We start from the raw sequence: 26,582 nt of genomic DNA on the forward strand, positions 1-26,582 counted from the left end.
TTGATTCCATGCCCTTGATAAGAGAGATACAAAATTTGGATGCCCATCATTAGGGCTATGAAAGGAAGAGGAAAAAACTGAAAATTAAGAGAGAACACTGCTCAACCATTTGTTGATCACACACCATTGTTCAGGCAACTCCATCTGGTATGAGATACCATGGAGGGCTACCATATGTAATCACGATTCCTATACTGGAGTATTCCCCCATTGCAGTGCATTTATTTTTATAGCTTCAATATGGCACCATGTTGAAACAAAAGAATTGAACTCAAAAATGTACAGAGCCCTCAGGACTCTCCTAGCTGTTTATGTGAGTTCTCATTTGCCTCAGCAGTTTATCTCAGTCAATGGTCTGATCTATAACAAACGCCACCAAAAAAAAGCCCCACTAAAGCCCCATAATAGACAATTATGATCTAATCTGCCTTAAAGGGACATGTATTCTTACCTCTCAGATCCTGAGATGCAGCCTCTAGGAAGAAGGGCAGTCTGGTAGAGACCTAGACAAGTCACCTAGACTGGCCCATTGGCAAAGAAGGATTGAGATCTCAGAAGCAGACAGGATTTCTGAAATGTGTAAACTGCATGTTTATGTGGAAAATTCATCCTCAGAGCTCAGCTGTGCTATTAGGGCCAATGCTAGTCTTCCATTAGAAAATCGTGCAGGTTGTTTGAATTTCCCCTTCAGTCTTCAGAGAGAAGGTATTGTCCCTTTGCCCTTTCTGCCAGAATCATCACATCACACCACATCATCTGCTTCCTCTGCAGATATAGGTTATTCTGAATTTAATTTGTGTGGGAATGTCATTGATGGGGAGCGAGTGAGCGCTGGTGTCCATCCAGGGTGGCAGGAATGACTGATGGGAACCCCTCTGTTGAGTAGCTTGTTGCCTACAGCATACATCCCCATGGGCTGGTGTTGCACAAGCATACCCAGTAAGGAGAAGTGTGTCAGTAGTGATCCTTGGTTAAACAAGACTTGAAGCAGGGCTTGCTTTCTTTCCCTTGCTATTCATTTACATTTTGGTTTTGCACAAAATTAACTGCAACATAATCACCATAAAAAGTGGGCCCCATGATCATGCTGCTTGATCGGCCTGAAAAGATCAACTGTGTAAGTTAGAAATCTGTTCAGTCACTTCTCTAGAAAATGTTACTGACACCATCCCGATCTCAATAATTCTACCATAAATTTCATCAATATTTGGCCAAGTAGGTGAGCAATGGGATTCTATGGCCGTGGGAACTAGGATGATGCATGTGGAAATCACCCTTTAAGCAACTGTCACATGGTGTTTACTTCTTCTCTCTATTGGACTGATTCTGAATCAAGCAGCTGCCAAGACTCTTTATTCATATCTGTTTTTAATTTGAAGCTTTACTTAATAAAATCAAGGATGAGCAGATACTTAGATTTCTTCAAAACAGGATAAATATTTATTTCCAGAAGTCTTTAGATAGGATTTTGACCTACTTTCCAGAAACTAGAAGTGAGTAAAATCTAGCTACCCAACCACTTCTGTGCAACCTGGAAGTTTCTTCCTTTCTTCCTCTGACACGTCACAAAAATGTTCTGTCCAATGTGTAGAGATATGCTGTAAAAATCTGGTAGAGTTAATTTAAAGCAACCCCAGATATTCTACGCAAGTCTCAGATTCTCCCACTTCATCTGTAGTTTAATGTCGCAGTCTCTTGCCAGTTTCTGAAATGCTGTTGCTGCTTTCTGCTCCCACGCTGTGATACTTCATTTCTGTTTGATAAAACTCGTCTCGTGGGAGACTTTCCTTCATTCCAGCTGAGCATCTGAGTATCAACCTGGGCGGTAAGCCTGTGTTGCTCTTACAAAATTGTCAAGAGTTTTAATAAATGAGGTTTTTTTTTGTTTCTCAAGCAGTTGACATAGGACCATGTTACTGATACCAGCAAGTAGAGACCTTTCTGAAGTTTTACATGGGATGGGAGCCCTCGTAGTGACTCACACCCTACCAGTGCTGGGTCCCCACCCTGTAAGATAAGCAGTAACACTTGTTGATGCCAAGGAGTCGAAGAGGGAGGCAGTCACACATGCAACTCTAAACAGGCATGTGTACATGGTGCAGACTGCTACACTTGCCTCTGGAAATCAATCTCAAGTTGCATGAAACCATGCAACCACTGGAGCTGGGCATCTGGCCCATGGGAGCATAGGATGTAAGTAACCACCATCGGTGCTGGTCAGCAAGAGTTGCAACTCCACAGGTCAAATCCCTCCCAGCTACACAGATACACGACATGGAGTAGCTTCAGTAAAGTCCAAAGTTGATGCTTTGAGTCAGGTGGACACTATGCATCTTTGTCTAACTTTGCATGTGGATAATTGCATTTCTTTTCTATCTATGTTTAGTGTGTTAATATCTAATCATATATGAGGCTTAGTCTGGCCTGAAGCAAAGTGTGTGTTTTGTGTCACCAACTATTAAGTGAGAAATTTCTGTGGCAACTGAAGGGTGATAATTTCTTTTGTTTCCTTCCCAATGCTAAAGACTAGATTCAATAAACTCTGCCTAATGTCTTCATTTGAGGGAAACCTGCAGAATAACTAAAATATCAGATCACAGGGCATCTTCTGAAGGAGTCTGTGGTAACAGAGCCATCTGGATGTTTTATTGAATGTAGTCTTATATATGCATTCCTGTTAGGCAAGGAAGCAGAGCTATTAAATTGAATTACAAAGGGTAATGCCAGAACTGAATGCTGCAGAGGGAGACTTGCCCTCCTCCCCTTTCATAATATACAGTCTGTCTCCTTCTTTCAAGTAAGTACAGCAAAAAGAATATGTGTTAAGAAAACTACGTTTCTTCAAATGAATTAGATTATTATCCACAAGTCTCTAGGCATTTTCATGCACAAGAGAGTAAACTACAACTCCATCTCTCATTTTAACTGAGAACATTCTTTTTTTCCTTCTCTTTCACTTTCTATCATTTGATTAAAAGCTCTTATGCTTCCTGGGGCCTGCTGCCTGGCAGAGGGCCTGCCAGGGGAAGGGCCTGGGGCAGCAGCGAGCCTGCCCTGAGGCCAGGGCAGTGTGGGAAAGGCTGGCTACCCACCCTCCCAGACTGCCTCCACACCACTTGTGTTTTCAGGAATGCAGAGCTCTTCACCATTGCGATTCTCGTCCTCGTCTCTTTACAGGGGAATTTTTCTAAGTTGGCAAATAGGTGACTTGTTCTGTATTCCTTGTACTTCCTTTTTAGGCATAATTAATTAATTTAATTGATTAATATTACAGTTTGCTCGGAAGGGACAGCTCTTCTGGTTTTTGGACTAATTACCAGTCTGGATTTCTGAATGACAATATGGCTGCTAATTAATCTCACCGCAGTTCTTACAGAAAAAGACGCTGATAAGAACTTGCTAATTACCATAGGAAAAAAAAATCAAGAGTCCTGTTGTGTTTTTCTGTCATCCACTCCCAGTCAGATCACTATTAAATACAGAGAATAGACTAACTACTAAGTATGAAAGCCAATGGACTGTGAGGCTGCTCCAAAATTGCCCAAACGTTATTCATTCAGGAGCTAGCTGTATTTTGTACATCTGTTCACTCTTGTTGCCAAACATTGCTTGCTATAGTTTTTGTAAGCAGGAGAAAGATGAAGCAGGGCAGCATGGCAAGTGTTCGACCATCCTGATAGGGAATTTCTCACAGTGTCCCAGTGTTAATCAATATTAGTAGAAGACTGAATGGGGAGTTTTGGCAGGGTGGGTCCCAGCTTTCACCTGGTTTGTTTGGTGAGGCCATGGACCTGTGGTCTGCGTGGGGTGCTGCCTGGCTTGAGAGCGCTCCCACAGTGTGTGACAGGGAGCATGTGTACTGTGCAGGACAGTGCTGGTGGTGGTGGGGAGCAGGGACATCCCTGGGCTCCTTTGCTTGTCTCACAAATTGTGCTTGTTAGCCATGATGGGCAGCGCCGGCAATACGTCCCAAGTATTCACTTTGCTTCTTGCAGGGGAAATTTGCAGCCCATGCTGACTTTCCTCCTGCTGCAGCTAAGCCACCAATAGTTCCTGGAAAAGCTCATTTAAAACCACCTAGACATGTTACAGGACTGTGTAACCTCAGCTGTATCTGTGGTGTAGATATGTCCATGAAAATCCAGGGCCAGATGCTCAGCTGGTGACGATTACTCCAGTCCCTGATCCACACCAGCTCAGTAAGACCAAGGTGAATAACAGGGACTCCTCCTGCTGGGGGAAGGGACAGGACCCAGCATTGTTGCCAGTTTGTTTTCATTACCTTGAATTTTCTGGAGTGGTGTTTCTGGCCCATAGGACCACATGCCATGGGTATTTCTGAAGACATGAGCCAGCACAGTAGTTGCTGTGGCCGGTGTGCGCTGCCCTGTGTAACCAGAGGGCTGTCGCACAGTGGAACATATAACTAGCTCAGGGAAAGCACTGGTTTAAACCATGCTGGTTGAATTTAATGTCTTGTCTTTTTTTTTCCTCTCTGTGCTTGCAGGTCAGAAGATTCTTCACCACAGAAGTGATGTCTTAGAAACTGTAGTCCTGATCAATCCCTCAGATGAAGCAGTTAGTACTGAGGTAAGTCAGTCAGAAATACTTCACTGGATGTGTCATAAAAGCTCCATTAAGTGGACAGGTTGAGAGCAGCTCCTAACTGTGGACAAAAGGACATGTTAGGAGCAAATATCATCAAAAACATCAGCCATCCCTTGATTTTCTTCCTGGTTTCCCGGACTCCTGATAAAGTGTCAAAGGCATAGGACAGAAACACACCACTTATCCCAGCACTCATTTCCTCATAACACACCAAATTCCCTTCTTGATGAAGTGAAGGCAGCTGTGGTGAAACTGTATCTGCTTTTCTTCTGCTCCTCCATTGTTTGGTAGCTCTGGATGCCTATTTTACATATGAAAAAGTGCCTGAAAAGAAACCAGGTGCCCTGAGATAAATTTAGGTCTTCAAGAAGAATTACCATCTATGTGGTGGTGACTCTAGGTTGATCTATGTGATCTCTCCTTCAAAAAGCACGTGACATGATCAATGGACTCTGGAGAGTGCCCCAGAAGAGGACTGTCAATTCCTCATGAACTCACTAGAGTAGAGTCAAAGAACTGAGTATGTAACTCAAAGACAAAATTGACAAATTTAGCTAGTGAGGCTGAAGGTTGTAAAAAATAGGGATAATTACATTGCTAGCCAGTGCTGGGAAGCACTGACATAGTACAAGTTCTTTTGGGAAATGAAGTGGCTCTGCTTGCAGTACTTTGTGAAAAATCTATTTTGTTACCAACCTTAAGTGATATTAAACACAAACAGGAGGAAACACACCAAAACAAATGAAATTTCTGAAGTTTTAAAAGTTTAAAAAAGTAAGTAACCTTAGTTAATGGCAGCTCATGCACTAAAAAATTATGTGTGAAAATCTCTTACATTGAGTTAGAGGTACTTGGTAAGGAACAAGGGTGTCAGTTGGGTAGCAGCTCTTAGGGTTGTCTTTAATACACTCAGGCTTTCAGAGTAAAAAGCTATAAAGGATGGGGGAGGGGAAGAGCTGAAGGAACTGCCAGAAGTAGGGAAATGCTGCTTCTGTCACTGTTGCTTGTCATTTCTTTGATGGATGACCACATGGAAGAACATGGTCTGAGGCCAATTAATGCCTCCTGATCCCTGGCTTTACTCCTTTGGCTCTGGAAGATGTTTGGCTAGGTTACTGTTAATTTCCTCTCACTAGACTGTGAGAGGCAATCTTTTCTTTGCTTTAATCTTGCCAGACTGGTCACAGCCAGAAGTTACAAACAGATTTATCATGGCTGGCTAAGCGAGACTCTCACTGGACAAAAGCCAGAACAAGATGATAAGAAAGAGGCAGAAGAATTAAATTGGAGGTTGGAATAGACATGCTTTGCCCATTATGGCAAATAGAAAACTTACTTCTACATATCAAGAGATTTCCAGGTTGCATCTGGGGAGACAGTGATATACCATGGAGCTCTGACTTTCACCAGAAGAGGAAATTGAATCTATCAGTTCAGGAAAAACAAAGGCAAAAGATATTAAAACAAATTCCTGCTAATCTGGCTGGTAATAGCCATACTGGTGGTAGTGATACCGTAAATTCGGTCGCAAAAGAATAACCCTCTAAGACTTAGTTTGAAGTTTTAGAAGGCAGGCATTCTTTATTACAGCACTGCATGCACGGGGGATCGCTCCACCTAACATGCATACATGGTTAACACATGGTAAAGCATTTTATACCTTTCGAGCAACAGTTATCAGTATTTTTACAGTTTCGCTTAGTTACCCTCGTTCCTATTGGTTCTCGCAAGCCTCATCTCCACTTAAAGTTGCAGCGTCCTCAATGAGTGATCCGCATGCGCAGTTGACTCTTCAGGTGGTCTTTGGGGGTCCTCTGGTGGTCTTCGATAGTCTTCCTCACGATGTCCCTTGGTTGAACTCTGCTTCTGCGCAGGCTCAGTTAACTTCTGCATACTTTGCATTTCTTGTGAATACCCAAAACTGATAAACACCTACTGAAGCCTACCTAGTTTCTAATTACAAGGACATCCTGACCATATATCCTTCCTCTTATCTACTGAATAGGACAATGCATGCCTTATTTGGTAGCCTAATATTTAGCAGACAACACTTAATCACTAAATAGAGTTTTACTATGGTATCAGTAGTCTGAGCATAGTTCTGCCCAAAGCTCCTATCGTGTTCTGTCAGCTGCCAAATACCTCCCAAAAGAGAGAAGCCCAAAGGGAGAGAGACCACAGTTGCCCAAAGAAAATAAGTTTCTGAAAACCCCATGAGCAGTTACTTCCTTCTTAAGAAGATCCCACTCCATTGCTCTAACACTCCTGCATCTGTACCATAAGTCTTGGAAACTGCTGATCTGCTTACACTCCCATCTCAGTTCACACTCCATCTTTAACTCTGTTTTGACTGAAGCTAAGTCTTGCTGTTCACTTTCTTCAAACAATTTGGGACTTCAACCAAGGGTAAAGCTGAACAGAATCATCACCTTGCAATATTTCTGTAGTGGTCTTGAAATCAGCAGACAAAATTCTGGTAGTCCCTCAGGAAGCCTTGATTATACCCAGACACAATTTATGCGTCTCTCGAAGTTCTTTCATGTGTATCATACATTATGCTCTGTAATCTGCAAGCATTTATTTACTTTTTTTTCCTGTCATAGTTTTCTAGCTCTGCAGAACCTATTTCACCATCAATTAATAAAATAGATTGAAGGGGAATTATGTGACAGTTGCATATCAGTGATTCACAAGTCAGGAAATAATTTTGATGTTGTATAAACCTGGTGAGTTTATATATAAGTTGGCAGACTGCCCAGAACTGCTGCCAGCAATGAGAGAAAACATAGAAGAGGAAGCCAGTTCTTTTATGGTTTTAATACAACTAAACCAGACAAGATTTCAGCCACACATCAGCCAGCCAGCTGCACTTATCTGTATTTTTGTCTGAAATAAAAATGAATACACTTGATCCAGCAAGGATATTGCTGAATTTATAATCATTTAGTGCAATTAGTGACAGACCAGCATTAGTCCTGCATTTAATTAAAGGAACTTTCTGCCGCTCAAAGTCAAGGCCACTTATTTAATAAAATAACAATGAAGATGTGGTAGAGTTGGGATTTTCTTTCAGATAGATACTCTTCAGTGGCTCTTTTCTACTTGTACTGAAAACATGAGTTGTTCAGCAGAGATTTAGGTCAAGCCTTCCTGGCTCAGCCTCCCTGGCATGAGCGGGAATTGTTTAGAACAACTGATTGCTTAACAATCAATATAAAAATTTGAAAGAATGGCTTGCTAGGACAGCTGAGGTGTTCATGTCATCTCCATGGAGATGGAGTTTGGATGCAATATCTACATGTGGAGTTGTTCCAGATGGACTCTGCTCATTTAGTTTAATACATGGATAGCCTTATTCTGGAATCACTATTCTGGCTTAACTTAATTCTCCTTGAACAGAGGAATTAGTGCACTTGAAATTCATACCTTACCTTAATTTGAATTGATTTTTCAGTGTTGGACAAGACTTTTGAAATATTTGCTGTATTGGGCCTGGCTGGGATGGAGTTAACTTTCCCCATAGCAGCCCTCATAGTGCTGTGCTCTGTATTTGTAGCTAGAAAGGTGTTGATAACACACCAAAGCTTTGGCTACTGCTGAGCAGTGCTCCCACAGCATCAAGGCTGTCTCTCCAACCCCCCCACCTCCAAAGGCCAGTAGGCTGGGGGTGGGCAAGAGGTTCGGAGGGGACACAGCCAGGACAGCTGACCCAAACTGACCAAAGGGATATTCCATACCATATGACATTGTGCTCAGCAATAAAAGCTAAGAGAAAGGAGGAGGAGGGGGGCATTCATTATTAAGGCATTTGTCTTCCGAAGCAACCGCTACACGTACCAAGGCCCTACTTCCCAGGAAGTGGCTGGACATCGCTTGCTGATGGGAAGTAGAGAATTAATCTTTTTTTGTTTTCCTTCGCTTCTGCATGCAGCCTTGGCTTTTCTTTATTAAACTTCCTATATCTCAACCCATGAGTTTTTCATCTTATTTTCTCCCCCCTGTTCTGCTGAGGAGGGGGAGTGATAGAGCAGCTTGGTGGGCACCTAGCGGCCAGCCAAGGTCAACCCACCACATTTGCAAAAAGTTTACTCAACAGTACAGAATCTTACAAAGGTTTTGTTTAGTTTTGTTCTTCAATTTAAGTTGAATTCAGCCAACAGAAGTATACTGAATATATGGATTTTTCTTAGCATACAAGTAAATCTCCCCCTGGGGGGGAAACAGGAATTATTACTAGCTGTAGTGAGGGTCAAGTAAAGTAACGAGGATCTAGTTTAAAATAGTTAACAGTTATTTCAAAATGCAGAAGTTTATTTCTCAGTAGCAAGCTCCTTTGAGCCATCAGGCATCTACATAATTTATTACTGTGTATTGAAAAAGGTCTTGGGCTGGCACACTTAAAAAAGTTATAGTGTCCATAGTTAGTGACATCATGAGATGTAAATGGTGCATGTGACTGTATCCGAGTGCTTGATTATGATTATGGTGAAACAGAAACATCCTTTAACTTTGTAGATGATTCAACAGAATGACAGTCTAAATATGCCACTTTTATGTGTGATTTGTGGCTGTTACTTTTTAGTGACATTTTTGCAACTGAATGGCAAGTAATGCTGTACACTGGGAAAAGAAGATCGGCCTTCCAAAAACAGTCTGACACATGTAGTTGTCCCTCATTAGCATGTGGGACACAGTTGGCCAAGGCTGTCCTGATACAGTGCTATTAAAATTCCACAAGAGTTATACAAGGAATGTATTTGTTCATTGAAAATAGTATTTTTCATTCAAATTTTGTTCTTTTCTGCTCCTTGCTCTTTTTTCCCCCATGTCATTAGTTTGGTTTATTCATCAGACTTTCTCTTTAATTGCTTCTTGTGCCTCCTTTTTTCCCTTTTGCTCCTTTCTTGTTGTCTTTTGTAAACAGCACTATAACTTGAAAATGTTTCGACAGTCCTGGGAGACTCTGGTGCAAAATATGTTTTAAATTAGACAAGGTAAACTGTATGTTCTCAGAGGAATGTACAAACACGTGGTAACTCCCATTATTGATGTGTTTCTCTCCTTCACTCTAGGTGCGCTTAATGATCACAGATGCTGCAAGACACAAGCTCCTTGTACTAACTGGACACTGCTTTGAAAACACAGGAGAACTCATTCTTCAGTCAGGGACCTTCTCCTTCCAGAACTTCATTGAGATCTTCACGGATCAAGAGGTGTGTTCAGAAAAGTGTCTTCCATACATTGTCATGTGATGGCACAGGTTTTTAGAAGACTAAAAATGGCCCTCTGTGTTGTTAGAGTTAACATTGGGTAACTAATGTTGATGCTCTTTACTCTTCATTATAGGCTTTCTTTCAAGACATTTATTTAATTTACTTTAGTTTTGATGTAAATTGCTTAACAAAGGAATTACATTTTAATTTGGGGAATTAAATTGTAACTTCAAGAAACAGAAAACCAAGGAACATTTTGACAATGGAAGGAGATAGTGTTGTGTTTAAAATATACAGCTTGTTTATCATCTAAGGTGCACATACAAAGCAGTCAAATTGAATTTGACACCAGATTCTTGCCTGGTGGCACCTAAGTAATAGGTGACATTAAATAAGACAGAGGCTATCTGTTGGAATGGCTGTAGGTTTTTGCACCATCTACCTGCTTGGCTTCTTTACTGTAGTGTTTAAAATTTTGCTAGTGAAATCTGTAAATCTTGTGATTTTTACATACCAAAAATATAAGAATGAAGTATACCAATATTTAATGCTATTTCTTTCATGACTTGTTATTTTGCTGTCTTGCTTAATGTACTGTGTCTGAAAGCTCCCATAGGGCAAGAACCCATAGTAAACAAGCTGTCACACTTAATTTGGCTGCTGTGTAAAATATATATTTAAATAAACTATATGGCTGCATTCCTAGGTATTTAGTTTCCAAAATTAATTAGGAGCATTTCAGTGGAGTGAGATTTGAAACTTCAGCACTGAAAAAGCAAAGTTTGCACGAGCTCCAGTGTGACCTTATTGTATCCATTTGGGGACAGACTTTAGCAGGGCCTGTTGAGATAGGACAAGGGGTAATGGTTTTAAACTAAAAGAGGGTAGATTCAGACTAGATATAAGGAAGAAATTTTTTACAATGAGGGTGGTAAAACACTGGAACAGGTTGCCCAGAGAGGTGGTAGATGCTCCATCCCTGAAAACATTCAAGGTCAGGTTGGACGGGGCTCTGAGCAACCTGATCTAGTTGAAGGTGTCCCTGCTCATTGCAGGGGGGTTGGACTAGATGACCTTTAAAGGTCCCTTCCAACCCAAACCATTCTATGATTCTATGTTTCTATGATCCTTTTCTCAAAGCCTCTTTGTTCAACGTATGGTTGTAGGGTTGGGGAAAGAACTGGATTCCTGCTCTCTGAAACGCGTGTGGTGCCTAAAAGTCACTGTCAGTTCACAGTTACTTTTCTGTGAAATTGCAAACCCGATCTCCTTGCATCACTGGCTAATTAGCGACACATATTTACTTTATGACTACATGCAAAACTAGGGGCAAATCCTACCATTACAGTTAGGAAGCCAAACCGTTGGCTGGAAAGTGGAGCAGTGGTGGTTGGCTATGAGTTACAGCCACTGAGGGATTGCCGCAGTGGTCGGCGTGCAGGGCGTACCCCCATGTTCTCTGAGTAAAGCTCACTTGGCTCGTCTCTACTGCTGGCAGCATGCTCACCAGCCAGCCAGCATGGCTCTTTTAAAGTGTTGGCTTCCAGCTTATTGTCTCTGAAACCTTGGGTTTCCACTGCTTCTAAAAGATTACAAAAAAGCAAAGGAAGATCATATTTGCCATACTGCAGTCTGTGTATGTGACATTTTTTAAAGGGTCCCATTAATGGGAAATTTTTAGGCAGTCTACAAATTGGAAAAAAGGTTAGAAAAAATTTCAGTCTTTAATAATACTGATAGACCTTGGGCTTCTCAGTCCTCTGAGTTGGAGAACCATGAGTGTGGGAACAGTGACTTTCCATTTGTGGACACTGAAATTGTAAAGGATCGCCTGTATCAGCTGAAAGTTCACAAGTCCATGGGGCCGGATGGGATTCATCCCAGAGTACTGAAGGAGCTAGTGGATGTTACAGAAGGACCCCTCTCAATCTCTTGGGAGTCTGGGGAGGTCCCCGCTGACTGGAAGCTAGCCAATGTTATTCCAATTTACAAAAAGGGCATGAGGGAAGACCCAGGAAACTACAGACCTGTTAGTCTAACCTCAGTACCTGGAAAAATTATGGGGAAGATCATACTGGGTGCTATTGAAAGGCATTTAAAGGACAATGCAATCATCAGGCACAGTCAACATGGGTTCATGAAGGAAAAGTCCTGTCTAACTGATTTGATATCCTTCTACGATAAGGTCACCCTCCTCGTGGATGAAGGGAAGGCAGTGGATGGAGTTTTTCTGGATTTTAGTAAGGCTTTTGATACTATCCCTCACAGCATCCTTCTGGACAAGTTGTCCAACTGTGAGATGAGCGGGTTCACGGTGCACTGGGTGAAGAACTGGCTGAAGGGCAGAGCTCAAAGGGTTGTAGTGAATGGGGCTACATCTGGCTGGTGACCAGTCACCAGCGGTGTTCCTCAGGGCTCAATTCTAGGGCCAGATCTGTTCAATATTTTTATCAACAATCTGGATGCAGGAGTTGAATGCACCATTAGCAAGTTTGCTGATGATACCAAACTGGGAGGTGCTGGTGACTCTCTCGAGGGACAAGAGGCCTTGCAGAGGGATCTAGACAGACTGGAACATTGGGCAATCATCAGTGGCATGAAATTTAACAAGAACAAATGCTGGGTTCTGCACGTAGGACGGAGTAATGATGGGCCCAAGTATGAATTGGGAGAGGAGTGGCTGGAGAGCAGCCCCGCAGAAAGGGACCTGGGGGTGCTGGTTGACAGCAGGCTCAATAGGAGTCAGCAGTGTGCCCTGGCAGCCAAGAGGGCAAACTGCATTCTGGAGTGCATCAAACACAGTATAACCAGCTGATCAAAAGAGGTGATTATCCTGCTGTATTCAGCGTTGGTGCGGCCTCACCTTGAGTACTGTGTGCAGTTCTGGGCCCCACAATTTAAGAAGGATGTGAAGGTCCTTGAATGTGTCCAGAGGAGGGCAACAAAGCTGGTGGAAGGGCTGGAAGGCATGTCCTGTGAGGAGTGGCTAAGGACTCTGGGTTTGTCTAGTTTGGAGAGAAGGAGGCTGAGGGGCGACCTCATTGCTCTCTACAGCTTCCTGAGGAGGGGAAGTGGAGAGGGAGGTGCTGATCTCTTCTCCCTGGGATCCAGTGACAGGATGCATGGGAATGGTTCAAAGCTGCATCAGGGGAGGTTCAGACTGGACATTAGGAAGCATTTCTTTACCAAGAGGGTGGTCAAACACTGGAACAGGCTTCCTAGAGAGGTGGTCGATGCCCCAAGCCTGTCAGTGTTTAAGAGGCCTTTGGCCAATGCCCTTAATACCATGCTTTAACTTTTGGTCAGCCCTGAAGTGGTCAGGCAGTTGGACTAGATGATTGTTGTAAGTCCCTTCCAACTGAAACAGTCTAGTCTAGTCTAGTCTAGTCTATCCTATTCTATTCTACTCTATTCTAAGAAAGGGCTGGAAAAAAGTGGTTAGTGGTTTGTTAACTAGTGATTAGAAGAAAGAATTCCTGTGCTGTCCTGACCCATAAGCATGTATGGTTTGATGAGTATTGTAGTAAAGTTGGTATTTCTGGTCTCTGTCCATTCTTATTTCACTGGACCAAACCTGAACTACGGTCATGGGATGTGCTTACAAATAAGTAAATACTCTTTGAGGGATAATCTTATGAAGTCCTATTCAGAAATCCATCTCTAGCTTGCAGAACTCCCTGCAGGCAATACCTAAAAGTGTTGTTTTCAACTTCTCCCATGCCAGAAGATTGAAGATGTCCCGTTCCACTGCCTCTGCAACAACAGCTAGCAGAGGAAAACCTTTCTTTTTTACCTTTGTGGTCCAGGGTATGAAACAATCTTGTGTTTTCTCTGAGCAGCCAACTTGTTGTTTGCCTTCACCAGCTGTAACACCTTTAAAATTTGAGGATTCCTCAACAGATGTATCTCAGTGCTTGAAAAGATGATCAGGTTCACAGATACATTTCTTTGTTCCCAGAGTGACTTTGAATCCAGAGAAGACAATGAGCAGTTACATCTCTGTGTTATCAAATAGCATAAGCAATGGAACTGTCGATATCCTTTGTGTCACCATTTGAAATGCAAATTCATTAAAGCCTTTTCTAGGGCATTCCTGAACTTGCTATTCCTAACAGATATGATCTATGTCTGGAATAATTTTTCTCCAATGTTTCATTGGCCTGTGCTACCAGTGGCTTAACACTGTCTGTGTTATGTGTACCAACTTTTAGGAGCAAAGAAAGTCAGAATTTAGGAGTATGAAACAGCAATCCAAATATGGTATAATATAAACTGGATAGGACTAACCCCAAACCTTGGCCCAGTATATTCATTAGCCCAGTATATTACCATATGATTTTTTATCTAGTCAGAAAATTTGCCCTACATGAGAAATGGTCTGTACTCAAGTTATCTCCTTATGTATGCAACAGACTTGGATTTATTCTTCCAGAGGAAGTGATCTTTTAGTACTTTTGTCTCTCCCTAATAATGTGTTTTCAACCCTGACCAGAGACACTGCATAAAGTAGTATGCTCGAGATCCTAAATCTATTTCAGAGCTGTGGTCTGTGCTGCCCCTCTTTTCTTATTTCTGTGGTAAACAACAGGAATGGTTCTCCTATTTTTCTTATCTTTCATCCTTTTCTGCCTTGACTCCTTTTATTTTGTTTTGCTTTGTTTTTTTCTTTGCTCTTTGTCAGACAAAGCCATGTCTGACATAGGGGTGAGATTTATTTATACTCCTATTAAATGGTTTGAATACAAAGTAAGAAGGCCAACAAAGACAGATAGAAAATATGGATTTTCTGCTTTATTTAGGTATTGGCTGGATTATTTTTGTTTAGATAACAACCACTGTATCTTTGTTGCGTTTTATTTTTGGTAAATGCTGAAAATAAATTATGTAACACAAAGAAAGGAAGCGAGACATACACACACAGAGGCCCACAGAGATGTACTGCAATCAAACATCATTATTTTTTTATATATCCATTTCTTCTGCTGATTCGGCTTGTGGTCCAAGACTTTCAAATTATTCAGCTGTAGCCTAATCTATATCATCTTTATGAAAACTGTTCCTATAGCTTGAACTAACAATTGAGTCTCTGCAGAGAAGGTCGTGGCATTTTGCATGATACTGTGTGGGCATATTTTGCACTGACATTTTATGTCTGAATTACTTCTTTAAAGTTTACATAATTTGGTAGTCTTTTTGTTAAGAGCAAATAGAACAGAAATGGGCTACATTTAACCTAATTTCCTGTAACAAAAAAAAAGTCAAATGAAAGTATCTGTGGAACTGGGAGAAGGTATAAAATATATCATACTTTTTCATGTTTGTTTGTGTACTAATCTGGAACCACCAAATATTGTTTTTTATTTCAGGCTGGAACAGAACAATAGCTCTTCATACTATGGCATAGAACTTTTTGTTTTCTGTGCCTTTATTTCAGTAGCTGGTTTTGGTACTAGCATGTTATCAAACACTGTCAAAATTAATGGAGTTATTCTAGATTTTCACTTTTGTGGTCCATGAGTTTAAAATCAAAATAATGACATTTTTAACCTTAACACTTTTTTCTGGCTCTTTCTTTAGCCCTCAGTTTATGTTTTTATTTATAAAACTATATATATAAAAAGCATTATAAATATATCATATATTGCATAATATGATATAATATGTATTTTTATATATATTTGTCATGGTTTAACCCCAGCTGGCAACTAAGCCCCACACAGCCGCTCGCTCACTCCCCTCACAGTGGGGATGGGGGAGAGAATCAGAAGAGTAAAAGTGAGAAAACTCGTGGGTTGAGATAAAGACAGTTTAATAGGGAAAGCAAAAGCCGTACACGCAAGCAAAGCAAAACAAGGAATTCATTCACTGCTTCCCATCGGCAGGCAGGTGTTCAGCCATCTCCAGGAAAGCAGGGCTCCATCACGCGTAACGGTTACTTGGGAAGACAAATGCCATCACTCTGAACGTCCTCCCCCTTCCTTCTTCTTCCCCCAGCTTTATATTGTTGAGCATGATGTCATATGGTAGGGAATATCCCTTTGGTCATTTGGGGTCAGCTGTCCTGGCTGTGTCCCCTCCCAACTTCTTGTGCACCCCCAGCCTACTCACTGGTGGGGTGGTGTGAGAAGCAGAAAAGGCCTTGACTCTGTGTAAGCACTGCTCAGCAATAACTAAAACATCCCTGTATTATCAACACTGTTTCCAGCACAAATCCAAAACCTATCCCCATACTAGCTACTATGAAGAAAATTAACTCTATCCCAGCCAAAATCAGCACAATATAACATATATAAATATATGTACCTCACAATCTCACAAATACAAAACTTGCAACTGTTTGAATTTTTGATGCAATAAATCATTTCTTAGTGTTCTGGAAAACTGTCCTGCAGTCTGGGAGTCAGGAGCCAGCCTGCAGAAAGAACTGTAGTAATGATGGTGTCATGGAATACATCCTGTGTGAGGAGGGGGTGAGAAAGGCAGCTGCCCCGGGAGGATGCTGGCCTCCTCTGGGCTGCAGTTATTCTCTGTCTGTTAAGAGGATGTGCTGTTTCCCTTAGATATTTGACTGGCTCTTCTGGATGGGCAGGGGCAGCAGGGAGACTCATGAGCCAATGGCAGAGATAGTGGCAGCTCTGGCAGCGTTAGCCTCATAGTCCTCATCCTCTCTAAATATAAAAGCTTGTACTGTCCTCCTATAAAGGGTGGAGGAGGGAACGGGGAACCTTGGGGTACTTTCCTACTTTGGGCAGTGAGGAAGGGACCTTTCCTCATAAGCTGCTCCTTTGTATTTAAAAAAATACAGTAGTAAACTAATCGTGCTAACAGGTTCCTTTAGCTTCTAGGATGGGTACTCAACAGTGCAGAAGGGAATGAAAAAGGTTTTATCTATCTCATCAGGAAATATTATGTTCTGACAGTAATTGTCATTAAAAAATGAATTTACATGCATCTTCTTGTGTTTTTGTTTTACAACCCTAGATTGGTGAATTATTGAGTACCACACACCCTGCCAACAAAGCCAGCTTAACTCTTTTCTGCTCTGAGGAAGGAGACTGGAAAAATTCCAACCTTGACAGACACAACCTTCAAGACTTTATTAACATTAAACTCAACTCAGCTTCCATATTGCCCGAAATGGAAGGACTCTCTGAATTCACAGAGTATCTGTCAGAATCAGTAGAAGTGCCATCACCCTTTGACATTTTGGAACCTCCAACTTCAGGAGGCTTCTTGAAACTCTCCAAACCCTGCTGTTATATTTTCCCAGGTGGAAGAGGGGACTCTGCATTGTTTGCAGTGAATGGTTTCAACATGCTTATCAATGGAGGATCCGAAAGAAAATCTTGCTTTTGGAAACTTATCCGGCACTTGGACAGGGTAGATTCCATTCTACTCACTCACATTGGAGATGATAACCTGCCAGGAATCAATAGCATGCTTCAGCGAAAGATAGCTGAATTAGAAGAGGAACAGTCCCAAGGGTCTACTACCAACAGTGACTGGATGAAAAATCTGATCTCACCTGATTTAGGAGTTGTATTCCTTAATGTACCTGAGAACCTGAAGAACCTGGATCCTAACTTTAGAGTAAAAAGGAGTGTAGAAGAAGCTTGTTTTACTCTCCAATATTTAAATAAATTGTCTATGAAACCAGAACCTCTTTTCAGAAATGTAGGAAATACCATTGACCCCATCATTTTATTTCAGAAAATGGGAGTTGGCAAACTTGAGATGTATGTGCTTAACCCTGTCAAAAATAGCAAAGAGATGCAATATTTTATGCAACAGTGGAGTGGTACTAGCAAAGATAAAGCTGAATTCCTGCTACCAAATGGCCAAGAACTAGACATTCCATTATCCTATTTCAACTCTGTCTCATCCCTGATTGTGTGGCATCCAGCTAATACTGCAGAAAAAATAATCCGAGTTCTGTTTCCTGGAAACAGCACCCAATATAATATTCTAGAAGGACTAGAAAAACTCAAACACTTAGACTTCCTTAAACAACCAATGGTTACACAAAAAGACCTAACTGGGAACATTGCTAGTCCAGCTGTGAAACAAGCAAAGTTGAAACAACGAACAGACAGCAAGGAGAGTCTGAAGCCTGCTGCAAAGACACCAAGCAAGCCTGTCAGAAAGGAATCTAAAGAAGAAACACCAGAGCCTGCAAAGCCTAGTCCAGCACTGGAAAAGCTTCAGAAATTGGAAAGCAAAGAAAAAGTTCCAGTTAAAAAAGAGAAACCAGCAAAAGTGGAGACCAAACCTATAGTGGCAGAAAAAGACGTAACAAGTAAAGAAGAGCAATTAGTAAAATCTGAAACTCCTGAAAAACAAGCTACAGATGTAAAAACAAAAGTGGCAAAGGAGAAGCCACTGAAAAAGGAAGTCAAAGCAAAACCTGAAGAAAAGAAAGAGGAAAAAGAAAAACCAAAGAAAGAGGTTTCTAAAAAAGAGGAGAAAACACCCATCAAAAAAGAGGAAAAACCCAAAAAAGAAGAGATCAAGCAAGAAGTTAAAAAAGAGGTGAAAAAGGAAGAGAAGAAGGAAACTAAGAGGGAAGTAAAGAAAGAAGCTCCACCAAAGGAAGCTAAAAAAGAAGGTAAAAAAGAAGAGAAGAAGGAAATTAAGAAAGAAGAAAAAGAAGCCAAAAAGGACATCAAAAAGTTTCCTAAAGAAACAAAGAAGACAGCTGCTCCTTCAACTGAAGTCAAAAAGCCAGCAGCAAAGCCTAAACCACAAAAGAAGGAGGAACCTGCTAAAAAAGAAGCAGTACCTGCTGGAAAGCCAAAGGAAAAAGGAAAAATTAAGACTGTGAAGAAGGAGATCAAAGTCAGTGGAGCGCAAGCTGCCCTTGCAGCAGTTGGAGCCACTGTAGCAGCTGCAGAAATTACAGCTAGTGGAAAAGAACTTGAAGTGGAGAGATCCCTTATGTCTTCACCAGAGGATTTAACAAAGGATTTTGAGGAATTAAAAGCTGAAGAAGTAGAAACAATAAAAGAAACAAAACCTCAAGTTGCACTTATAGAGGATGAACTGAAACTCACTGGCACAGAACAAAAAGAGGCCTTTGAAGTCCAAAAAGAAAAATTAGATAATGAAGGACCTGCCGAGTCCTCTGATGAAGGCATAACTACCACAGAGGCTGAGGGTGAGTGTGAACAAACACCCGAAGAATTGGAATCTGTGGAAAAGCACAGGGTTGATGACAATGAAAAGTTTGAAGATGAGGGAACTGGCTTGGAAGAATCATATGAAGCAGGAGATTATGAGGAAAAGGCAGAGACAGAAGAAGCTGAAGAACGAGGTGAAGATGAGGAAGTAAAGACATCACTGGACACCACAAAACTATATATGGAGGAAGCAAGAAAAATGGAAGAGAGTTCAGAAGAAATAATGGCTGAAGCAGATGCTAACATTAAAGCCAAAAAATATATTGAAAAGGCAGATGATGAGGCATCAGATGAACGGGCTGAGGAAGACAGGGAAGAAGCAGTAGAAAAGGCAGAAACTGAAGAGACTGAAGAAGAGGAGGAAGACAAAGCAGAAGACATCAGAGATGAAGAGGAGATTGAAAAAATAGAAGCTGAAGAAGATTATGTGATGGCTGTGGTAGACAAAGCTGCAGAAGCTGGTGAAATTGAAGATAAATATGGCCTACTCATAATTACACCAACAAAACGCTCAGAGCCTCAGTCTCCAGCAGTTGAACTGGCCTCTTCTATCCATGATGAAACATTACCTGGTGGTTCAGAAAGTGAAGCCACTGTTTCTGATGAAGAAGATAGAGAAGATCAACCTGAGGAATTCACTGCTACTTCAGGTTATACACAGTCTACCATCGAAATATCCAGTGAACCAACTCCAATGGATGAAATGTCTACGCCCCGGGATGTCATGAGTGATGAAACTAACAATGAGGAAAGCGAGTCACCTTCTCAAGAGTATATGAACATTACCAAGTATGAGACATCACTGTACTCTCAAGAATTTGCTAGACCTAAACTTTCTCCACTTCCGGATGCTTTTAATGGATTATCAGAAGGATCCAAAACAGAGGCCACAGAAGGTAAAGACTATAATGCCTCAGCTTCTACCATCTCACCACCTTCTTCATTAGAGGAAGACAAATTCTGCAAATCTGCATTCCAAGATGTATATTGGCAAAAAGGAAGTGAAATCCAAGGCACTGCCAAATTAGAAATCAAAGAACCCTATCCAGAAGATGGTGGAAAACGTAGTCCAGCCAAGAGTCCAGCTGAGAGTTTGTCCCCTCCATCACCCGTTGCCAAAACACCACTGAGTGAACGTAGTGTGAACTTTTCGCTCACTCCCAATGAGATCAAGGTCTCGGCTGAGCCTGTCCCCATTGCTACATTGCCTGATGTACATCAAGAAGTTGCCGAAGAGCACTGTGCAAGCCCTGAAGATAAAATGTTAGAAGTAGCATCTCCCTCACAGTCTGCTACTGGTAGTGCTGGCCACACACCTTATTATCAGTCTCCCACTGATGAAAAATCCAGTCAGCTTCCCTCTGAAACTAGTGAAAAGTCAACAGAAGCTCCTGTTAGCTTTGAACTCAGTGAAGTCAAAGATGAGTCTGCAAAACCCAGAATAAGCCCTATGGATGAGCCTGTGCCAGATTCAGAATCTCCTATTAAAAAGGTTCTCTCGCCTCTACGGAGTCCACCACTAATAGGTTCAGAGACCACTTATGATACATTTTTGAGTGCTGATGTAAAGTCTCCCACCAGAGATTATGGAAGTCCTTCTGAGGGGAAACCTGAAAAAGAAAAATCCCCTGTTCAGATGAGCTCAGCTTCTGAAGCCAGCTCTGTGGGCCTTTTCCAAGAAAAACAAGATGAAAAAAGCATGGAGTTTATGGTAATTAAGGAAGGCTTCAGCCTAGAAAGGAAAATGGAGGATACAGAACCCAGCAGCTCCCAGTCTTCACTGGTCTTGGATGAGCGGAAGTTAGCAGGTGATCTCTTACCTACTCAAATAGATATTGGTCAGTTTGGTTCCTTAAAAGAAGACACCAAAATGTCAATTTCTGAAGGCACTGTTTCTGACAAGTCTGCAACTCCAGTTGATGAGGTCATAGCAGAAGACATCTATTCCCATATAGAAGGAGTAGCTTCTGTATCTACAGCATCTGTTGCTACTAGTTCATTTCCAGAACCAACTACTGATGATGTATCTCCTTCTTTGCATGCTGAGGTTGGATCCCCCCACTCTACTGAAGTTGATGATTCCCTTTCAGTGTCAGTTGTACAAACACCAACAACATTTCAGGAAACAGACATGTCTCCATCTAAGGAAGAGTGCCCAAGGCCCATGTCAATTTCTCCACCAGATTTCTCACCTAAAACCGCAAAATCAAGAACCCCAGTGCACGATCACAGATCTCCTGAGCAGTCAACTATGTCAGTAGAATTTGGTCAGGAGTCCCCTGAGCAGTCTTTAGCAATGGACTTTAGTAGGCAATCTCCAGACTATCCTACTGTAGGCACTAGTATACACCATATATCTGAAAATGGACCGACAGAAGTAGATTATAGCCCTTCAGATATACAGGAGCCTATTTTTGCACAGAAGATTTCCCCTGTGGAGCAGTCATCTTACTCTCATGAGAAGGATATTTCAGAAATTATTTCAGTTTCTCAAATTGAAGCTTCATCCTCAACATCATCAGCTCATACACCTTCCCAGTTAACTTCACCACTGCCAGAAGAAACTTTTTCAGGTGCTGTTCCACCCAGAGATATGTCACTACATTCTTCTTTTACCTCAGAAAACGTGCAGAGCCTAGGAGAAAAGCTGTCACCAAAGTCTGACCTATCTCCATTAACTCCAAGGGAATCTTCTCCTCTGTACTCTCCTAGTTTTCCAGATTCACCTCCTGCAATCACAGAAGTGGTGTCAGCTAGTCACACATCTTCATTGTTGCTGCAAGTGTCCTCTGTCAAAGCATTTGGTTACCAGGAACCTCTAACAAAGCACAGTCCAGAACCTTTAATCAGCCCAGAAAAAGAAGATTCAGAGAAAAGCAGCAGGTCACCAGAAGAACTTAGTTATTCTTACAAGGCCACAGAGAAAACTACTAGGTCACCAGAGGATATTAGCTACTCCTATGAGGCAGTTGCAAAATCTAGATCACCTCAGGCCACAGATTATTCCTATGAGATAACAGGGAAAGCTACTAGGTCACCTGAGGCCACAGATTATTCTTATGAGATGACAGGGAAAACCATGAGGACACCAGGAGTCACAGATTATTCCTATGAGAGAATTGGGAAAGCTACCAGATCACCCGATACTATGGATTACTCCTATGAGACAACAGGGAAAGCCACCAGCTCACCTGAAGCCACAGATTACTCATTTGAGACAACTGGGAAAACCACTAGGTCATCCAAAGCTACTAGCTATTCCTATGAAGCAAGTGCACATTTTACTCCAGGAAAATCGTTAGCAGAATCCCGTCAAGATGTTGACTTATGCCTTGTGTCCTCCTGCGAATATAAACATCCTAAAACTGAACTTTCACCCTCATTTATCAACCCAAATCCCCTTGAGTGGTTTGCAAGTGAAGAACAGTCTCAAGATCAAGAGAAGCCATTAACTCAATCTGGGGGAGCCCAGCCGCCTTCTGGGGGAAAGCAGCAAGGGCGGCAGTGTGATGAAACCCCTCCCACATCCATGAGCGAGTCTGCCCCATCTCAGACTGATTCGGATGTTCCTCCCGAGACTGAGGAATGTCCTTCCATCACTGCAGATGCTAACATTGACTCGGAAGATGAGTCAGAAACCATTCCGACGGACAAGACAATTACGTACAAACAAATTGACCCACCACCTGTCCCGATGCAGGATCACAGCCCTTCCCCTAGGCACCCTGATGTCTCCATGGTTGATCCAGAGACTTTGGCCACTGATCAGAATTTGGGTAAATCTTTGAAGAAGGACCTCAAAGAAAAGACAAAGACAAAAAAGCAGGGTACTAAGACCAAGTCGTCTTCTCCTGTTAAAAAAAGTGATGGTAAATCAAAACAAGTGGCTTCACCAAAACCAGCTGTAAAAGAATCTTTAGACAAAATTTCCAAAACAGCTTCTCCAAAAAAGAAGGAGTCTGTGGAGAAGGCAATCAAAAATATCTCTAATCCAGAAGTAAAGTCTCGAGTGGAAGAGAAAGATAAGGACACCAAGAATGCAGCAAATACAACAACGTCCAAGTCAACAAAGACTGCAACCACAGGTAAAGACAGATAGGAGTTCCCTAATGTTAAGATTTTCTTAGTTGTTGCAGTGAAGTTAGGTTGCCTTTATATCAGCTGAGAATGTGGTTTGTAGCAAACTCCCAAAGAAAGTCCATGTTTTAAATATAAATCTGGTGTGTTAAGGCCACATTTAAATGAATGAAATTCACTGAATTAACTTTTGCAATCTGAGAAACTTGATGTGTCAATTTGCTCAGATGTAAAGAATTAGAGAGAGTACATCAAATATAAAGAACTTAATACTAGCTGTCTGAATTGTTAACCAACTAATAAAATTAAAAATACCACTTTTGTAGGTGAAGTGAAATCAGTAGTAAAGTGAACCACTTTATTCATTGTAAGAATCACGTAGGCACAATGCTCTTAACATAAAATAATGCAATTTAATATTGTGAGAGGCAAAGGTACTATCAGACATTGGATGCTTTTATTACTTTGCTGGATTAATTTTAAAAAGAGTATTTAAAAAAATAACAGTAGTAAGAGCACTTTCAGTGAGCTGAGCATGTATATTACATAATCCAGTTAAAGTCTTATGCCATCAGTGATGACTAAACATACAGAAAATTAATGTCATTTTGAATGACTGTTGTGTATTCTAAGTAGTAATAAAATATGAATTAGATTACTGAAGGAGACATTGTGCTAATATGTTGTTTCTGGCATATCTTGTTAGAGAGTGTTTGGGGGATACTTTGATTTTGCTGTTGTCAGGACTGATGTTCTATTGAAAGCTTTTTACAAGGAGCAGGTCTAGGATTCAGTACAAGCAAACCAGCATTCAGCTATCTGTAGCTTCCCCATTTTAAGTGGTCCACTGTTCCTTTCTTACACCATCGTTTGCTTGTCTCTGTTAGTAGATGCTTTTCAAAGCAGCAGTACAGTTCCTCATGCTGTACATTTCTCCAGCACTTTAGCTTTATATTAGATTCTTCTTCCTTGAAGCATACTTCTCAGGTATATGCTAGAGCTGAAGAAAAGACTCTATTTGATAATGACATTTAAGTGTAAAATGTAATGTCTAATATTTTATCCAATTTTGGTATTCACAATTCAGAAAGATGTATCACAGATTTTTTATGATGAAAGATGATAAAAGATTTTGTAACATACCCAATAGTTAAAAACTCTCTAATTCAGGAAATCTTATCATATTATGATGCTTATTTGGCATATTGCCCTATGATGAATGGCAGGTCACACTAGACAATTGTATTGGACTTTCCTAGCTTTAAAATATGTGATCCTAAATAGAGTGTATTGCTCAGATAATTTAGTTTACCAAACTTCATCCTCTGTAACATCATGAGAAGGCCAATAAAACATAAATGGTGATGATCCGGATACAATTACTGGTTGAATCTTGATTGTCAGTTCACACCGTGATCCAGTGTGTAACAAAAGCAGCTTTTTTTGGTAGTATTTTTAATGTGAGTGTTTAAACTTTGAACTTCCTTTTGACTGAACCTCTTCTTAGAACAGATACTACACTATGTATAGCAGCAAAAACATGCTTCCCTCTACTTTTTGTGATAAGTGGCTAGTTTGTGTATGCAAATAAGGATCCAGCAGGCAAACAAATGCTTGTTCTCAGTTTCCTGAAGTAATTGCTTTAGGAAGTTTCTCTGTTCTCCCAAGTTCCTCTTTGCCCCTCTTTCTGCTCACATGTAGTAGCTTCCTGATGCACCTGTAAGACAGTCTGAGCATATCAACAGCTACTATGTCTTGGTATGTGCTGATACTCCAAATCTCAGGATCACTTCTGCATGGCTCCCTGTGTGACCCTAGTTTTTATAATCATGCATACCTGAGACTTTCGAAAAGCTGTACTTCTTAACTTGGAAAATAATACTGCCATTTATTGAATGGTAATTCAGTAATCACAGCCCTGCATAGTAATTGTTGGATAATAGTAGTATATTATTGGGAAAGGTTCAGTCAAATGTTGATTAAGTGGTAGTGAGTTTTTATTGTATTATATAGTTAGTTACTTTTATTCCATTTATTTCCTCCCAGTACAATTGTAATTGGCATACAACAAAGCTGGAACATGTCATTAGATGTAGGAGGGTAATGCCATAATTGTTTCAGGGGACACAGAATTACAATTGTAGCTATGTAATGCTTAACCAACACTAGCAATTTTAAGAATATAATCTCAGCGGTTAAAATGGTAATTAATAAATGCATGTTTTTAACCAGCCTGTGATATATTCTTTTGTTGTTTGATTTCCAAAGGACCTGGGAATAGTAAGTCAGCAAAATCTACAGCGGTGCCTCCAGGACCTCCGGTGTATTTGGATCTGGTGTACATTCCCAACCACAGCAATAGCAAGAATGTTGATGTTGAGTTTTTCAAGAGGGTGCGGTCATCCTACTACGTGGTGAGTGGGAACGATTCTGCAGCTGAGGAGCCAAGCAGAGCTGTTCTGGACTCCCTGCTGGAGGGCAAGGCCCAGTGGGAGAGTAACATGCAGGTAGGCTCTTCACTAGTATTTCTACCTGGAAATTTAATCTTCTCTGGGAAGCAACTACAGGAAGCCAGAGTGCCTCTGGAGTGGGCAGCGGCTGCTGGGGACAGGAGTTCCCAGCCTGGGCACCTTGTTTCACCAGTGATGTGAGAGGACACCCAAGTGAAGCACAGAGCTGCACCATACTCAGCTGCTCCCCCATTTCTGGCCCTTCTGACCTGTCTGGAGAATAAAACAGTTGGGAACTGGTTTACAGGGCCATTTGGCTATTTCATCTTGTTGCTATACTATATATGATCCAAGTTTGGAAACCTTGCAGTTTGTAAGTAGGAAAGAAAAGTGAATGTTGCATGGTTTATATGGTAATCACGTACACTTGGAAACTTCATGTGCCTTTCCAACGTGATAAATAAGTAAACAAAATATTTGGCCATAATCTGAAGAGCTATCAGTGTAGACTACAGACTGCTACTTCTCTGGAAAGTTGCATCTCAGCACCTTAGAGAAACAAGGTTTTATTTTGATAAACTGCTTCTTTACAGTCATTTTATCTTATCTACATGTTTGTTTATTTCCTTTTATCCATCCATTTTTTTAAGTATTTATTGCATAAAGATCCACTCTTTCCAAAAGGGAATCATACTTGTTGGCCAGGACTTCTTACAAAGACATTTTTCTTATCAGTTGTTTCTGTTGTCCATTCCTCAGGAGTTCTCCTGTTTTGTGTTGCAGGTGACCTTAATCCCAACCCATGACTCAGAAGTGATGAGGGAATGGTACCAAGAGACCCATGAGAAACAGCAGGACCTCAACATCATGGTTTTGGCAAGCAGCAGCACTGTTGTTATGCAAGATGAATCTTTTCCTGCATGCAAGATTGAACTGTAAGAACAAGACCATGCACCACAAGATTTAACTTTGTTTCCAGAAATTCTTCAATTTGAAAACACCTTTTCTAAAAATTCAACCCATTTATTTCAACTGCTGAACTGTATACCTGCAAAATG

The 26,582-nt window shown here is 41.2% G+C and overlaps 1 protein-coding gene across 1 annotated transcript; it reads left to right on the top strand.

Moving 5' to 3' along the window:
• Positions 1-4,511: 4,511 nt before the first annotated feature.
• On the top strand, positions 4,512-26,582 carry LOC127028127 (microtubule-associated protein 1B-like). Its single transcript, XM_050913917.1, has 5 exons — positions 4,512-4,590; positions 9,681-9,821; positions 16,803-23,082; positions 25,343-25,581; positions 26,308-26,582. Exons 2-5 carry the CDS (start codon positions 9,690-9,692, stop codon positions 26,461-26,463), a joined length of 6,807 nt encoding a protein of 2,268 aa, XP_050769874.1. The 5' UTR covers positions 4,512-4,590; positions 9,681-9,689; the 3' UTR covers positions 26,464-26,582.

Source organism: Gymnogyps californianus, unplaced genomic scaffold (assembly GCF_018139145.2).
Source record: "Gymnogyps californianus isolate 813 unplaced genomic scaffold, ASM1813914v2 HiC_scaffold_198, whole genome shotgun sequence".
NCBI lineage: Eukaryota > Metazoa > Chordata > Aves > Accipitriformes > Cathartidae > Gymnogyps > Gymnogyps californianus.

What these genes read in the sequence shown, in the direction of transcription:
- LOC127028127 (XM_050913917.1), top strand. Translation starts at nt 9,690, where the DNA reads ATGATCACAGATGCTGCAAGACACAAGCTCCTTGTACTAACTGGACAC. An exon ending in AGATCTTCACGGATCAAGAG is followed by an intron (nt 9,822 to 16,802) that starts GTGTGTTCAGAA and finishes TTACAACCCTAG; the next exon opens with ATTGGTGAATTATTGAGTAC. An exon ending in AGTGGGAGAGTAACATGCAG is followed by an intron (nt 25,582 to 26,307) that starts GTAGGCTCTTCA and finishes TTTGTGTTGCAG; the next exon opens with GTGACCTTAATCCCAACCCA.